The 17,250-nt window shown below is 44.4% G+C and overlaps 1 protein-coding gene across 24 annotated transcripts in view; it reads right to left on the bottom strand.

Moving 5' to 3' along the window:
* The window catches only part of DNAH14 (dynein axonemal heavy chain 14), a 459,746-nt gene that overhangs the window by 102,313 nt on the left and 340,183 nt on the right, over nt 1-17,250 (bottom strand). For 22 of the 24 annotated variants that reach the window (XR_005596106.1, XM_039529958.1, XM_039529963.1 and 19 more), the window contains 3 exons: nt 9,138-9,335; nt 6,593-6,754; nt 4,458-4,649 (listed from right to left, as the gene is read on the bottom strand). Coding sequence is in view for 23 of the 24 variants with exons in the window: in XM_039529958.1 (XP_039385892.1) it covers nt 4,458-4,649; nt 6,593-6,754; nt 9,138-9,335 (552 nt within the window). In the remaining variant the exon portion in view is untranslated. The remainder of the gene's footprint in view (nt 1-4,457; nt 4,650-6,592; nt 6,755-9,137; nt 9,336-17,250) is intronic. The other 2 variants (XM_039529968.1, XM_039529969.1) reach the window with 2 other exon arrangements.

The raw sequence follows: 17,250 nt of genomic DNA, 5'->3' as shown, positions 1-17,250 counted from the left end.
GCGGTGGACCCCTGGAAAGCTGAGCATTTCTTTACTTTGGTAGCCACCTCTCCCAGACAGCCAATCTCAATGTAATGACTGAACATAGCATCCGTTGTGCCAATGTGTCCTTTGGAAAGTTGCTCCGTTGTGTCTTTACTGACAGAGATCTGCGGATGGAAACTAAGATCCTGGTCTACAATACCATAATGATCCCTACCCTTCCTTATGGGTGCGAGACATGAGTGACATACCGAAGCCGCCTTAAGCATCTGGAGTGCTGCCTTAGGAAGATTCTCCATATCAGATGGGAAGACCATTGCACCAATACCAGCATTCTCTCTGCAGCTAACATCACATGTTGAGGTGAAGATTAGGAATAAGGCTCCATGTCTGTCATGGAAGTCACAGATTCTGTAACTTCCTGCGACCTCTATGACTTCTGCAGCTGCCAGTGTGGCGGACCCCAGGGACCAGCAGGTCAGGTGGCCCCGGGGACAGCCACATTGCCACTGCTGGAGTAGCTCCATAGCCAGCCACACCGGCCACTGCTGGAGAGGCCCTGGAGCCAGCCGCACTAGCCGCTGCTCAGGTGGCCCCAGGCACCTGGTCCCGGTGACCGCCTGAGCAGCGATCGGTGCACACTGGCCCTGGAGACTGCCTGAGCAGTGGTCCCATGGGTGGCCACAGCAGCGGCAGGTGAGCGGCCCCTAGCAGTAGTCCCAGGGGTGGGCGGAGCAGTGGGGAAGGGTGGGGGGGGTGGATGGCCCCGGGGGCATGCCCCCTCCCTGAGCAGCGAAACTCCCCCACCAGCTAAGATTTAGATAGTGGTATTTATAGTACAAGTCATGCACAGGTCATGGGCCGTGAATTTTTGTTTATTGCCCATGATTTGACCATGACTTTTACTAAAAATATCCATGACTATATCACAGCCTTAATTATGAAACATCAACTTAACTGGGCTGATCATTGTGTGCGGATGGCCGATACTTGCCTTCTGAAGCAAGTCCTCTTTTCTCAACTTAGTGATGGTAAGAGGATCTGTGGGGGACAGAGGAAAAGCTACAAGAATACCCTGAAAATATATTTTAAGAAGGGAGGCATTGCACCAATTGGGAAGAGCTGGCTGGCAATAGACTGCAATGTTGTTGCATCATACATCAAGCCTCAGCCTGTTTTGAAGAGAATTGCCTTGCTCAAGTGGCTGAGAAACGGTTGAGGAGGAAGGAAAAGATACAGCATCCTGGCCAGAAGTTGTGCTCTTTCCAAGCAACCACCTATCACATATATGAATAAAACATGTAAAGCACAAATTGGACTCCTTAGCCATCTTAAGTTTCATCAATGACTTTTCCCCTGGCAGACATCATCCTCATATCAAGGGATAGCCTGACGACGGCCTAACCCCATCATGGGGAGGAATGGATGCTATCTTTAACGTTTTTCCATACACTTTCTAACCCAGGGCTTTGGAGCGGAGCCCGGAGCTGGAGCGGAGAAATTCAAAAATTTGATTGCTCCAAATCCCTGGTCTAACATATCTAGATAATGATTGTGAAGAGGTAATGTGACCTTTAGGATTGTCAGAACATGAAATAAAGAGATTGGGACACTTATAAAATTACTTAGCCCTATTAAGATAGTAAGCTAAAGCAGAGGTTCTTAACCTTTTTCTTTCTGAGGCCCCCACAACATGCTATAAAAACTCCATGGCCCACCAGTGGCACAACTGGTTTTCTGCATATAAAAGACAGGGCTGGCATTAGGAGGTAGCAAGCAGGACAATAGCCTGGGGCCTCACGCCAGGGTCCCTATGGAGCTGAACTGCTCAGGCTTCAGCTTCAGCCCCAGGCGGTGGGGCTCAAGGCCTCGGACTTCAGTTTTCTGACTTTGGCCCCAGCAAGTCTAATGCTAACCCTGCTTGACGGACCCCCTGAAACCTTCTCAGGGCCCCCCAGGGGGTCCCAGATCCTGGTTGAGAACCCACTGAGCTAAAACACTCTTAGTGTTTAAAGTATATGTCTTATTTAAGCATGAAGTCTAGGGAAGTGTGACACAGAGGCCCATAAGTGTCAACTGGCAAAGGGTTCACTGTACTTTAAGAGCAATTCCTGCCTCAGACCTGACAAACTCTCTACACCAAATACACTGCTTTTATAGTACTTATTCATAAAGGGCAACAGGTGAGGTTTCTACCAAATATTTGTAACTTACTGATACTCCTAATCATTATGAGATGTGCATACGGTAATATTTAAGGAATAATGTATCTATATATTGAAATTAAGCCTCTATGGCCTTGGAGTGAAAGTGAATCACCGAGGACTAATATGTCTCTGTGATGGCCCATTCAAGTGGGAGGGAGCTGTAACTCCTCTCTGGCTAGCTGATTATGTAATTATTACTCAATTGTCTATTTTTGCACCAACCCAATTCTGGTGTCACCTGAGATCTCTATCAGAGATGTTTTTATGATTTCTTCCAGGTCACTGATATAAGTATTAAACAGTGTAGGGCAAAGACCCTTGCAGGACCCCTGGAAATACACAACCTACTCAAAGATGATTCCTCATTTACAATTAAAATTTTCCCCAAATACAGAACAGAAATATTTATTGAATACTCCTACCTTTTCGCATTATTATTGATAATTCTATCATTTCCATCCAATAATGGACCAATACCATTCTCAGGATTTTTTTGTTCCTAATATATCAAAAACCTCCTCCTATCTTAAATTCTACTGGCAATTGATTTCTCCTTGTGTCCTATTGCTTCTCTTTTTATAGGCTTGCCCCCGGAATGTTTGGGAAAGTGGAGGAGAGGGGGTTGGAGGAGAGCCTGAGCATTCTAAGGATACAACTATACTGCAATCTGAGGTGTTACTGCAGCATAGATAGAGATAGCTATCGCAGCTAAAAATAGTACTGTAGATGAGGCAGCATGGGCTTCAAGGTGGGCTAGTCACATGATACACACCCAGGGTCCCCAGTATGCTTGTACAGCTTGCACTGATGCCTGTGCCACTGCATCTACACTGATACTTTTAGTCATGGTAGTGTGGGCAAAGCCAGAGTAGGTTTATCCATGCTGCTCTCACACCTTGGATTGCAGTGCAGACATACCCTCTGGGACACTGCTATAAGAAGGTTCCACCATTTACACTGCACCAGTTGACATGTCTCATGAGTAGGAATATGAAAAGGATATTTGTATAAGAATTTCAGCTCTTGTTGCCAAGTGAAAATCTGTACAGTTTTATTACAAATGAGGACACTGAACAATACAAAGGGTCAAATTCTGTCGTCAGTTATAATTAAGGCTGCGATTTAGACACAGAGGTCATGGAAGTCACAGAATCTGTGACTTCCAAAGACCTTTGTGACTTCAGCCAGCGTCGGATGAGAGCTGCAGGGTCCCCCGCTGTGGGCAGCAGGGGGAACCCCTGCCGCTCTCTACCACCCCGGATGGTGGGGGGGGGACCCTCGTTGCTCCTGGCTGTCAGGGGGGACCCTCGCCACTCCCGACCTCCATGGGAGGCAGGGGGGACTCCCGCAGCTCAGAGCCGCAGGCAGAGGGGGACTGAAGAGCTCCAAGCCCCTATGGGTGGTAGGGGTCCCTGGAGCTCCCAGACTACCCCCAGCTGCCCAGGCTCCCCATTTTGTCATGGATATTTTTAGCAAAAGTCAGGGACAGGTCACAGGCTTCCATTAATTTTTAATTATTGTCTACGACCTGACCATGACTTTTACTGAAAATATCCATGACAAAATCTTAGCCTTAGTTATAAGGATAAAAATGAAGCCAATAGATTTGCACCAATGTAAGTGAGGGAAGACTCTGACCCATCATGTTTGACAATTAGGCCCTGGAAAAATATGTAAACATATGCATTGAGAATGGCAAAATTTTCCTAGTCACTGTTTTTGCAAAAAATGAAAACTCACTTCACATCAATTGTAGCTTGGTTAAATTTTCCTTTAATGAAAAGCAGTTTTCTATAGCAAAACAGCTTTTGTAAAATTCACCATAAGCCAAGCCAAAAATTGTACATCACCATGGAAGTGGGAAAAATAATTGTACTCATTTTTGCAATGTAGTAATAATTTTATTTTATATCATCCTGACAATTGTGTTTTTTCTACTGCTCCCTGTTATTGCACCTCAGCATGTAGGTCTCATTTTATATCAAATTGGTGTTTTAACAATGATCTGACATACATTCTATGGGCCTGATTCTTTTCTCAGTTATGCTGGTTTTACACCAGTTTAGCCCTACTGGCTTCAATGAAATTATTCCTGATTTGTACTCATGTAACAAATGCAAAACTCAGGTCCAGACCTAGATTGTCATTTCAATCTCTGCTGAATTTGGCTCTGCAATTTCCATGTTGTCTGAATCTGGTATCAAATGCACAATAAATGAAAAAGTGTTAACTACAGTTAAAAAAAGGTAAGTTCTATTATTATGCTACCTCACTGTCATCACAAATGTCTTCATGGCTAAAGTAGATTTTTGCAACATGCAGTAGAGCTTCTTCAGGCCAGTTGTCATACCAGTCAATGGTAGAGCAATTAACGATGGAAGGATATATCCGACAAAGTTGACGGAAGTTAAGTCCTGCAGGACTTGTCGCCAAAACAATATGAAGCTTGCTACGTACTCTCTGAAATAAAGGTTTAATTTTGGCAGGGGGAATTACAGTTACATATCTCTTTTCCCAAACCTGTTTGCTGGCTGGAATTATTTTATTACAAAAATTATGTTAAGATTACTACTTTTTACTAATGTAATGCTCTCTTTTTTAAGTGACAACAATACTGTACTAATACATGATCAACAATGTAAAAATTTACCTAATCATTTTTAAGTCACGCATTTAAGACTATAAAAAACAGAGTACAAAATATTAAAATACCTAAAAGAAAAGGCAGACTGCTCAAATACTTAGTGAATTTGCTAGCTCATAATATCCTTGATCTTGCAGTCCCTACACATGCTTAATTCTTAGAGTAAATGGGAGTTACACATTCATATGGACTGTAGAATCAAACCCCAGTTGTGACGGAAATTTGTTGACATACTGTGACACCCGGTACTCCATGTTCACCACGTTAATATGGTTATGATATATTTTGTACAAAGTATGCCTTGTGATGTATCATTTGAAAATTTATAATCTGCTGAATATCATTGTCCTGTTAAGATGTGTGTAACAACACTGTGTGTAAAGTGGTGAGATTTTACTGTATGATTGTTACTGGAATATGTTGTAATTCTGGGTAACACCCACAAACCAATTTCTCAGAGACAAAGACACACTGGCATGTCAGCAAAGTGCTAAAGCGCCATTACCTACTTAATTGGCTATTCACCAGCAGGGCAGGAAGATATAAACAAAGAATTTACATTTCCTCCCAGAAACTTTTCAAACCTCACATACACAGGAGACTGTTTGTCTGTACCCCAGTGGGACTAATCCTCAAAGAGGGGAGTGGGATATAAGAATGGGAGACAGTGCCCTCCACCTTACCACTTCCCCTCCATCTCTATTGACGGCAACTTCACTGCTTGAAAGACAAAAGAAGCATCATTGAACTGGAGGACTGGTCCTGGCCTGGCAGTTTTCAAGCCAGCACAGACTGCTGTAAGCTTTTGTTGAGAAAAACTTCTTTCTGCTTTTAAACCTATTACCCTTGATAAAGTTTAGGTATTAGTTTGTGTGTTTATCCTTTTATTTCTTTTTAACTAATTCTGATTTTTAAGCCTTATCACTTGTAATCACTTAAAAACCATCTTTCTCTGTTAATACACTTGTTTTGGCTGAAGTGCTTGAGAATCTCTACTTAGGTCAACAAGCCTGGTGCATAAACATTACCCAGTGTTGGAATGTTGGACTATCTATGAGCTTATACTGTCCAGAGGGCTATTGAGCAGTATAAAACACATATTTCTGGTGCATAAGACTGGGACTGGGACTATGTGGGTATCACTCTATATGTAATTCATGAATGGCTGGGCATAACATTCATGTATTCAGCTCGGAGTGACTTTACATGCTGGTGGCTGCGAGTGAGCAGAGCCAGGAGGGGTTGCTGTTCACCAGCAAAGCAATGTAAAAAGCATCTCAGGTTGGACAGCTAAGGGGACATAGCAGTCCATCAGTTCAGACTGTACCCTGTGGAATGTCACACAGACCATCTCTTTAGTTTTCTTGTTATGAAGAAGAAAAAACATTTCAGCAAATCAAATACTTAAGTAAGCATCCTAGATTGTTGAATGTAAAAACAAAGGGTGAAATATGATGCAAAATATAAATTTTAAAATTCAAAACTACTACTATTAAAACTTATATGTAATAATATAAACATGTGGCAAAATTTTCAAAACATTTAAGTGACTAAGTTCCATTTTCAAAAGCGATTTAAGTGCCTCAGTAACTTTTGACTTAGGTAGGCATCTTTGAAATGGTCTTAGATACAGCTACCTACTCCTGCTTACACTGATGACAATGGCGAAACTATTGTTCAACTGGAACAGGGTCTAGCCCTTGGACATTTTGATAAAAAAGTTTCAAATTCTCTAAAATTAATGTATTTGAAACAGTACCTGCATGAAAAATGAAAGAATAGCTTCTCTGCTGTTAGAGTAGTCAGCCTTTTCGGCAACAGCTGTAAGCTTCACAACAATACCTTCCAACTCCTCCTTATCAAATAAATCAAGCACTTCTCCAGAATTCAGAATGCAGCTCAAATGTTCTAAAAAAGAATCCTAGGGTAAAGAACAACAATTAGTAATCCCTGCAAAACTTGTTACTTATTTCCTTTTAAAACTAATACAATATATCATAAAGCATTTTTAGGGCTGAAGGCTTGTCACAGTGGTAAAAATATCACAGATACAGTGATTTTTTGGTTAATCTGTGACTTTTCTTTGTGTCTGTGATTTTAATAAAGGGGAGTTTCCCAAACAGTGGATTGCAAACCAGTAGATTCCGGGGAGGTTCTAAATGAGTCACTGGCTCGGTGTGCAGAAGAGGTCAGGGAGGGGGAGGAGTTGGAGAGTGAGTCTGACCCACACTGTCCCATATGCTGGGCCCAGTTCCCCTCTCAGGTAATGTGACCTGGCACAAAGGGTTGCAGTGCTGCCCGGCCAAATTTGTTTGAGTGGCATTACAACCTGTCAGGGTCATAGGACTACTCACTCAGGTTTGGCTCAGCCACATTTCTGTCATGACTGAGGGATGACCAGGCCAAACCTGAGCGGTGCTGTAACTTTGTGTACCAGGGCGCAATGCCTCAACTGGGGAGCCAGGTCCAGTCCTATGGGACAGGAGCCACCACTGTGGGATGAGTACAGAACAGGCTCCAGCTTTTCCTGACCCACCTTAGGGCCTCCCCTCTGCACTGGGTGGGGATTAGGTTTGCAGTGCTGGGGTGGAAGGAGCTGCTGTGGGAGGTTGGTGGCCCTTCTGCAGGGATTTATGTAGACTGTATTTAAGGAGATATAACTGACTTTTCATATCTGTGACTTTACACACCATTGCCCCCTAAATACATGACTTTTACTAAATTTACCAAGACTGCTCTGTGATTTTTGATAAAAAATAAAGTGACAAATTTGTAGCCCTAAGCATTACTGTATTTGGATTAGGACAGTTGGACCATTTTAGAAAAAGAGGAATTAACCCAAATCTTTGCCTGCAACTCAGATGAAACCTGAAACTTCTCTAAGGTGAAAAAACTGGTTAACTTTACATTATCTATTAATTTTCATATGCTTTCTCATCCTGCTTTTTTGGCTAAAACTGGAAAAAGAAATACCACAAAAGAGGCCATTTTCTTATTGCCTCTGACCCCATTAACAAAAGTGCTGAAATTTTATATGAAGGTCTACTCCTGTCAGGTTTCCAGTCCAGTTGTCAGAGCAAAGAGATTTGCTCTGTACAAGCACCAGAACAAAATATTAAAAAATTCCCAATCATTGATAGCACCAAATATTAGGTTTTTGTCTTCATTGGGCACATACATATAATATACACAAGTAAAAAAAATATACATAATGATGCATACAAGTACACCACAAAACCCGTGGCCATGAGTGCCTTTTCAAGCATAAAGTCAAATACCTCGTTCTTTCAACTATGGGTGAACTGTGAATTTATCTTGGTAATTAATCAACTTATTGAAGTGTATGATCATGTTTAAATGTTTCATTTTTTTCTTTCTGTTCAAATTGGTGCCTATTTTTTCACATCACTGTGAAATAGGAACACAGTTTAGGAAAAAGGACATTTCTCACTATATAGCAGGGGTAGGCAACCTATGGCACGCGTGCCGAAGGCAGCACATGAGCTGATTTTCAGTGGCACTCACACTGCCCTGATCCTGGCCACCGGTCCGGGGGGCTCTGCATTTCAATTTAATTTTAAATGAAGCTTCTTAAACATTTTAAAATCCTTGTTTACTTTACATACACCAATAGTTTAGTTATATATTATAGACTTAAAGAAAGATACCTTCTAAAAATGTTAAAATGTATCACTGGCACGCGAAACCTTAAATTAGAGTGAATAAATGAAGACTCGGCACACCACTTCTGAAAGGTTGCCAACCCCTGCTATATAGCATATAGTCGGAACCCAATACTGCACCACTGAAATCAAAGGGAGTTTTGCTATTGAGTTTAAAAGGAAGCAGGACCAAACTTTTAAAGAGACCAATTTTTAGCCCATGGTCTCCATTTGTTTGTACAAAACATATTTGTATCCGCACAATGGTACAACTCTAAGGGTATGTCTACACTACCTGCCAGATCGGCGGGTAGTGATTGCTCTATCGGGGATCAATGTATTGCGTCTCGTCTAGACATGATACATTGATCCCCAAATGCGCTCCCCGTCGACTCTGGAACTCCACCAGGGCAAGAGGCAGAAGCGGAGTCAGCGGGGGAGCGGCGGCCGTTGATCCTGCGCCGCGAGGACACGAAGTAAGTGATTCTAAGTCGATCTAAGATATGTTGACTTCAACTACGCTATTCTCGTAGCTGAAGTTGCGTATCTTAGATCGATCCCCCCAGTGCAGACCAGGCCTAAAACAAGCATGCATGCAAGTACTCTAACTTTAGCAAAAACATCATGTAAGAAAGCATTTACCTGAACTATATCTGAATCAGTGATGAGCAAAACAGTGTTCTGGCCCTCCAGCCCTGTTTGTCTATAGACTCTTTTCAGGTCCTCTATGAAATCTGTGTAGCTGTAACTGTGGGTAACAGACAATCTAAAGAGACTACAGTTTGCTAAATAACAGGCAAGGGTTGCACAGGTTATTTTCCCATTTCCATCCAGGCCAATCTGCAGAAAGATATTAGTTATTTTATCTATCTATCTATCTATCTATCTATATACACACACATACACAGTCATGCAGATGGTTTGAGAATCCCTTCACTATAGATTGAAAAGAAAAATATAAAATGAAATAACTGTACAACTACAGATATTAGAGAGACAAGGAAGGCGAGGTAATATCTTTTATTGGACCAACTTCCATTGGTGAGAAAAGTTGGTCCAATAAAAGATATTACTGCACCCATTGGGTCTATCTCCTGGAACCAATATGGCTACAACACAGCATACAACTACAGAGATGACTATCAGTTCAGCAGACAGTTGCTGAAGCAGTTCTGCCACTTGAATGTGTAGCTCTGGAAGGTAGCATGCAGATGTTTCCACTTTTTTCTGTGCACCAGTTTATTTGCTTCAGTTAGAGTACTGAGATGACATAAATGCTATGCAGCGGGACATGACAGACTTCATGTGGGAGTCTATGTGTTGGCATCCAGAGTACATGCCCTAAATATGTCCAGTGCTTCCATCTGATTCTGGTGGTGATGAGCTGCTGGTTGGCAATTTATTGGATATGTTAGCTACTAATGAAGTCTTTGTATCCAATGCCCATAATCTTTCATAGGCAGTTATTTTCAAAAGTGTCTAGTTTTCTGTCTAGCATTTTGGTAAATCTCCAGCTTTCGAAGTGATATGTTAACACTGAGATTACATTTGTGTTGAAAATTCTAAATTTTGTTATGGTGCAGTATATCTTTGATTTCATATGTTGTTGAGTTTACTGAACACTATGGACGCCTGTCCTATCCGTGATGCCACTTGCTTCTTGAGATCCCTGCTGGTTAGTGTGCTGTGTCCAAGGTAATGTAGTTCTATTCACTCTTTTATGATGGTTAGAATAAAAAAAAGCTGACAATGCAGTGAAAAGCAACACTGGGAAAGAAACAGAAATATTTTGAAAATCTAGCAGCGTAGGCTGAAACTGCTGATATGACAGGAAATCACAGAGCTTTTTACCAAGTTACTAAAACCCTGTGTGGAAATTTCGGAAATGGGCCAATAAAAAGCAAAGATGGAAAAATGTTTGCAACTGATGTAGAACAGAAACAGAGATGGGCACAGCATTTCAAAGAAATCCTCAACAGCCACAGCCCCACTTCAGCAAATCTGATCAACTTGACATTAACAATGGTCTAATAGAATTCTCAGAAGTTTAGGCTGTAATTAAGCAGCTGAAAAACAAAGCGGCAGGAGACAATCAAATTACAGCAGAATTGCTAAAAGTACTTGATACCACCAACCTAACAAAACTGACAGAACTGTTTAATGAATTCTGAGAAAAAAGTGACGATTATGACCCTGTAGAAACATGGAGTCATTGTCAGAATACCCCCAAAAGGGTGATCTCACTGACTGTAACAATTGGAGAGGAGTTACTCTACTACTCTTTGTTGTAGGGAAAATCTTCTGCAGTGTGATACTATACAGGATGAAAGAGACAGTGGATCCAAAACTTAGAAAAGGACAAGCTGGATTCAGGTCCAGGAGATCCTGTGTTTATCATATATTCACGTTAAGGACCATCATAAGAGAAGTTGATATTAATAAATATATCAGAAGATATCAATTTTCTACAATTCCTAAGGGAAGCAAAGGGACACCAGGAGAAATCTATGGCCAGCAACAAGGAGTTTTTAAGCTGTACTAGAAACAAAACGAATCTTAGGCCTGGTCTACACTAGGACTTTAATTCGAATTTATCAGCGTTAATTCGAACTAACCGCTCAACCGTCCACACCAGGAAGCCATTTAATTCGAACTAGAGGGCTCTTTAGTTCGAATTTGGTACTCCACCCCGGCAGGTGGAGTAACGCTAAATTCGCACTTGCTAGCTCGAATTAGGCTTGGTGTGGATGCTAATCGAACTTAGCAGCTCCGGGAGCTATCCCACAGTTCACCACTCTGTTGACGCTCTGGACAGCATTCCGAGCTTGGATTCTCTGGCCAGCCACACAGGAAATGACCCGCGAAAATTTGAATTCATTTTCCTGTCTGGGCGGTTTGAATCTGACGTTCTGGTTGCACATCGGGGCGAGCTCCGCAGCACCTGCAACGATGCAGAGCTCTCCAGCAGAGGAGTCCGGGCAATCCCAGAATAGAAAGAGGTCCCCAGCATGGAGTGACCGGGAAGTCCAGGATCTGATCGCTGTGTGGGGCGAGGAGTCTGTGCTCTCGGAGCTGCGCTCCAACAAGCGGAACGCGAAGACCTTCAAGAAGGTCTCTAAAGCCATGAAAGACAAAGGATACAGCCGGGATGCGATGCAGTGCCGCGTGAAAGTGAAGGACCTAAGACAAGGGTATCAATATGTCAGAGCGGCAAACGGACGCTCCGGAGCCCAGCCCCAGACATGCCGCTTCTACGAGGCACTGCATGCCATTCTAGGTGGGTCTGCCACCAGTGCCCCACCAGTGACGGTGGACTCCGAGGACGGAATAGTGTACCGGGACAGTTCCCCTCCTGTTCGCCGATGGGGAAGATGAGGAAGGGTCTTTAGAGGACGGCGCAGGCGACATCGAACCCACTCCCGCTTTCCCTGACAGCCAGGATCTCTTCATCACCCTCACAGAGATCCCCTACCAACCGTCCGCCCGTTAACCAGGACTCGGAATCAGGGAAGGATCAGGCGGTAAGTGCTACAAACAGGGAAACATTTATTTTTTAAGAAACAGGGATTTATATAAAAATAGAAATACTATATAAACATTTTTAAATATGAAACTAAACAAACAGCAGGTCTACACAAACAGCAATGGAGCAATAGTCCTCTGGGGATATTTCAAAAAAGCTCTCAGAGAGCAGCTGGAAAAGCCTCAGCAAGAGGTTTCTTGGGAGAGGTGCTTTATTGGGTGCTCCGTTGAAGCACACTCTTCCGCGCCATGCCATCCTCAGGTAGAGGGGACCATCGCCTACGAGCATGGCAGCGTAGGGTCCTGGTCTGTGCAGGGCTTCTATTAACATCCGCCTCTCTGTGTGCGCCTGACACGCCTCAGGGTGATGTCGTTGTGGAAGTGCTGCATCTAATTAGTGGAATTAGTGTACTGTTACTATTGTGCATGGTAGACTTTTACTTTGCATAAGAATGACCTCGCTTAACAGAGTTTTACTTTGCATAAGAATGACCCTCGCTTAACAGAGTTTTACTTTGCATAAGAATGACCCTCGCTTAACAGCCACGTGTTGCAGGCCTCAGAGGAAAAGCATACAGGGGTCTTTCGCGGTCACTGGCGGGAGATGCCGCATAACGCTCATCTTTTCTGCTTTGCACATTGCCTCCAGCAGGAGAGCACAGCTAAGCACTATCTGATAAGCAGTCTGTACTGTAAGGCTTACCAGGACTTTGTGCAAGAGGGATGCAGCTGTCTCTCCTCGCTTGTGCGCTATCCAGTGCAATCGCGCCGCCAATGAGAGCGTATTCCGAAATCTCAGACTAGTTCCGAGATCTCCTGAGACTTGGTTCCCTGTTTGGTCTTCTTAACTGAAAATGACTAGACTGTGTTTACTGTTGGCAAACATGTATTTGTTCAAGGAAATCACCTACTTTTTCGCATCACACAGCTTCGGCTCCTTCACGGACTGCCCCGCCATCCCCCTCGCAGAGGCTGGCTCAGATTAGACGCCGAAAGAAAAAGACAAGGGACGACATGTTCCAGGAACTGATGGCCAGCTCCAGAGCGGAGGCAGCAGAGCAGAGACAGTCGAGGGAGAGCCTGTGTCAGCAGCATCGCACACACCTGGAACGGGAGGATAGGTGGCGGCAGGAAGACCAGCAGGCGACTCAAACGCTGCTTGGTCTAATGAGGGAGCAAACGGAGACGCTCCGGCGCCTTGTAGATGTTCTGCAAGACCGCAGTCAGGAGGAGAGAGCCCCCCTGCAGTGCATCTGCAACCGCCCTCCAACGCCAAGAAGTCCTGTCCCCCCCTCACCCAAAGTGACAAGACGGAGGGGCGGTAGGGGCCGTGAGAACTGTCCCTGCACCGCAGCACACCGATAATGTTAGAGACAACTGTCGCGCTGTAAATTTGTACAAGCTCTTTCTTTACAGCATCAACCAGTCCCAACTCCAAGTTCAAACCCCCCACTGTGTATTACATTATTAAAAGCGGTTTGGTGTTACTGACTGTTTCCGTCACGTTTCTGGTGTCAGAAGACTTTCTGTTGTTCTGTGGGGGGGGGGGGGAATTGTAATGTCACTGCATAGCCCACAGTGCCATGCTACAGACTTGGCTGCAGGGTCAACTGCAGGGCACACACAGACTGCAGTCACTAGGCACCAGGGACAGTCTGTGTGGTGTATGCTGCCCCGGGTCTTTCCTTGATGTGTATGCTTGTGCAGGGTCCTGGTGCCTGACATCCCCGAATGTAAAGGCAGGCTTCCCTTCACATGCATTTGGACCGTAGTCACGATCCTCCCCGGTGCCCCGAGCCCCAAAAAGAGACCTCATCCAGGGGCAGATACTCACCCTTCCCCCACACCCCTCACCCCTTCCAACGCCCAAACCCACAGCCGTCATGGTAACCCCTATCCAAGGACGGCACCCTCGCCTTCCTGCAAACCCACCCATCAGTGCACACCTTAACCAGCACAGAATGCTTCCATGTTTCAACGAAGAAACAGAAATGCAAAGTCAACGAAAGATTTATTATTAATTACTAAAACATGTCCTTAGTTTTAAAACGTCCTTGGGAAGTGGGGAAAACTTGGTTTATGATCAGGCTCTCTTAAAATCAAGTGGACAGTCACAGGTTACCCTGCTCTGCGAGGAAACTCGCTTTCAAAGCCTCCCTGATGCATATCGCTTCCCGCTGGGATATTCTCTCAGCAAGGTGTCTGGCTGATCATAAACAGCAGCCAGGCGATTTGCCTCAACCTCCCAAGCGGCCAAAAAGGTCTCGCCCTTGCTCTCACAGAGATTGTGGAGCACACAGCAAGCAGCAATAACTACGGGGATATTCTTTTCGCTGATGTCCGAGCGAGTCAGTAAGGTCCGCCATCTCCCTTGAGACGTCCAAAGCACACTCCACCACCATTCTGCACTTGCTCAGCCGGTAGTTGAAGAGTTCCTTTTCAGTGTCCAAGGCGCCTGTATAGGGCTTCATGAGCCAGGGCATTAGCGGGTAGGCCGGGTCCCCGAGGATCACTGTAGGCATCTGCACATCCCCAACCGTTATTTTGTGGTCCGGGAAGAAAGTGCCTGCCTGGAGGCGTCTAAACAGACCAGAGTTCCTGAACACACGCGCCATGAACCTTGCCCGCCCACCCGACGTTGATGTTGGTAAAACGTCCCCTATGGTCCACCACAGCTTGCAGCACCATTGAAAAGTAGCCCTTTCGGTTAATGTACTCGCTGGCCTGGTGGGCTGGTGCCAGGATAGGGATGTGAGTCCCATCTATAGCCCCACCGCAGTTTGGGAATCCCATCGCAGCGAAGCCATCTATGATGACCTGGACATTTCCGACAGTCACTACCTTTGAGAGCAGTTGCTCAACGATTGCGTGGGCTACTTGAATGACAGCAATCCCCACGGTAGATTTGCCCACGCCAAAGTGGTTCGCTACTGACCGGTAGCTGTCTGGCGTGGCAAGTTTCCAGAGGGCTATGGCCACTCGCTTCTGCACAGTCAGGGCTGCTCGCATCCTTGTGTCCTGGCGCTTCAGGGCAGGGGACAGCAAGTCACACAGTTCAAGGAAAGTGTCCTTACGCATCCTGAAGTTTCGCAGCCACTCTGTGTCATCCCAGACCTGCAGCACTATGCGGTCCCACCAGTCTGTGCTTGTTTCCCGGGCCCAGAATCGCCGTTCCACACCATGAACTTGACCCATTGCCACCATGATCTCCACTGCCCGGCGTACCCTGCTTTCTGAGAGGTCTGCGCCACTCTCTCACCGTGCTGCCGGAGCCTCCTCGCCCGGTTTCTCAGCATCTGACTGTGGAAGAGGTGGACGATAACGTGCGAGGAGTTGACAACGGCCATAAGTGCAGCGATGATCGCAGCGGGCTCCATGCTCGCAGTGCTGTGGCGTCCGCGCTGTAACCGACCAGAGAAGGGCGCGAACAGATTTCCCGCCGGCGCTTTCAAGGAAGAGAGGGAGGGCGGGATTGACGGTTCAATGACGACACATTTTTCCCCCCAGCATGCATTGGGGGGAAATCCCACAATTCCAATGGGCAGCGGGGAGTGCGGGAACTGTGGGATAGCTTCCCACAGTGCACCGCTTCCAAAGTCGAAGCTGGCCCCGTGAATGTGGACTCAGAAGTTCGAATTTGTGTATTTAGTATGGATACACAAATTCGACTTATTAAGGTCGAATCCACAAATTCGACTTAAGTAGATTCGAAATAGTCCTGTAGTGTAGACAAGCCCTTAGTAATGGTACTGGTCCATTACTAGATAGAAAGGGTAGAATTATCAATAATAAGGCAGAAGTGTTCAATAAATATTTGTTTTGTATTTGCAAAAAAACAGATGACTTAGTCATATCATATGATGATAACTCTCTTTCCATTCCACTAGTATCTCAGGAGGATGTTTAACAGCAAGAACTAGAGACTTTTTTTAAATCTGCAGGTCCAGATAACTTGCATTCAAGAATTTTAAAAGAGCTGGCTGGGGAGCTTGTTGGACCATTAAAGTTGATTTTCAATAAGGCTTGGAATATTGGGAAAGTTCCAGAAGACAAGAAGAAAGCTAATGTTGTGCCAATATTTAATAAGGGAAAATCGAATCACCTGGGTAATTTTAAGTCTGTCAGTTTTACATTAATTCCAGGCAACATAATGGAGCGGATGTTATGGGACTCGATTAATAAAGAATTAAAGGGAGGGTAATACAATGAATGCCAATGAAAATGGGTTTGCGGAAAACAGATTCTGTCAAACTAACTTGATATCTTTTTTGATGAGATCACAAGTTTGGTTGAGAAAGGTAATAGTGTTGACATAATATACTTAGGCTTCTGTAAGGCATTAAACAATTTATTTAAAAACTAGAATAATATAAAATCAACATAGCACACATTAAATGGATTAAGAGTTGACTAACTGATATGTCTCAAAATGTAATAGTAAATAGGGAAGCATCATTGAGCAGGTGTGTTTCTAGTGGGTTCCCACCGGAACTGGTTCGTTACCCTATGCCAGTCAACATTTTTTTCACTGATCAAGTTTGCAGATGAGCAGTAAATAATGGAGAGGATATATATAGCAAGAATCTTTTAATGTTCTCATCGCTTAACTTTTAACTTTATTCTAAGTTTGCATTCATAGACCAGGATTAGAGTGTAATGTTTCTAATATAAAAACATTCTAATATATGTTTTATTATTGTAAATATTTCAGAGTGACACAGAAATTCAAATAAAATCTAGAAACAAAATAAATTCCAGGTTTTTCACAACTCAGGCTGGATAACTACTTACTTCTTAATATCATACTTATTGGACATCTTTCATCAGCTGTCCACCAAGCCTGAAAAAACGGTTACCCACCTTTTAGTAACTGTGGTTCTTCGAGATGTGTTGTTCATGTCCATTCAAAGTAGGTGCACGCGCGCCGCGTGCACGCCAGCCGGAAGATTTTTCCCTAGCAGTGCCCGTAGGGTCAGCCCTGGCACCCCCTGGAGTGGCGCCACTACAGCGCCTTATAAAGGGGCCCGCCAACCCTCCACCCCCTCAGTTCCTTCTTGCTGGCACTCCGACAGAGGGGCAGGAGGGTGGGTATTGGAATGGACATGAATAACACATCTCAAAGAACAACAGTTACTAAAAGGTGGGTAACCGTTTTTTCTTCTTCAAGTGTCTGTTCATGTCCATTCAAAGTAGGTGACTCACAAGCCTAACCTTAGGAGGTGGGGTCGGAGGT

The sequence above is a fragment of the Mauremys reevesii genome, linkage group 3 (assembly GCF_016161935.1).
Source record: "Mauremys reevesii isolate NIE-2019 linkage group 3, ASM1616193v1, whole genome shotgun sequence".
Lineage (NCBI taxonomy): Eukaryota > Metazoa > Chordata > Testudines > Geoemydidae > Mauremys > Mauremys reevesii.
The sequence above is the reverse complement of the archived record's forward strand: the minus strand, read 5'-3'. Positions and strand labels throughout refer to the sequence as shown.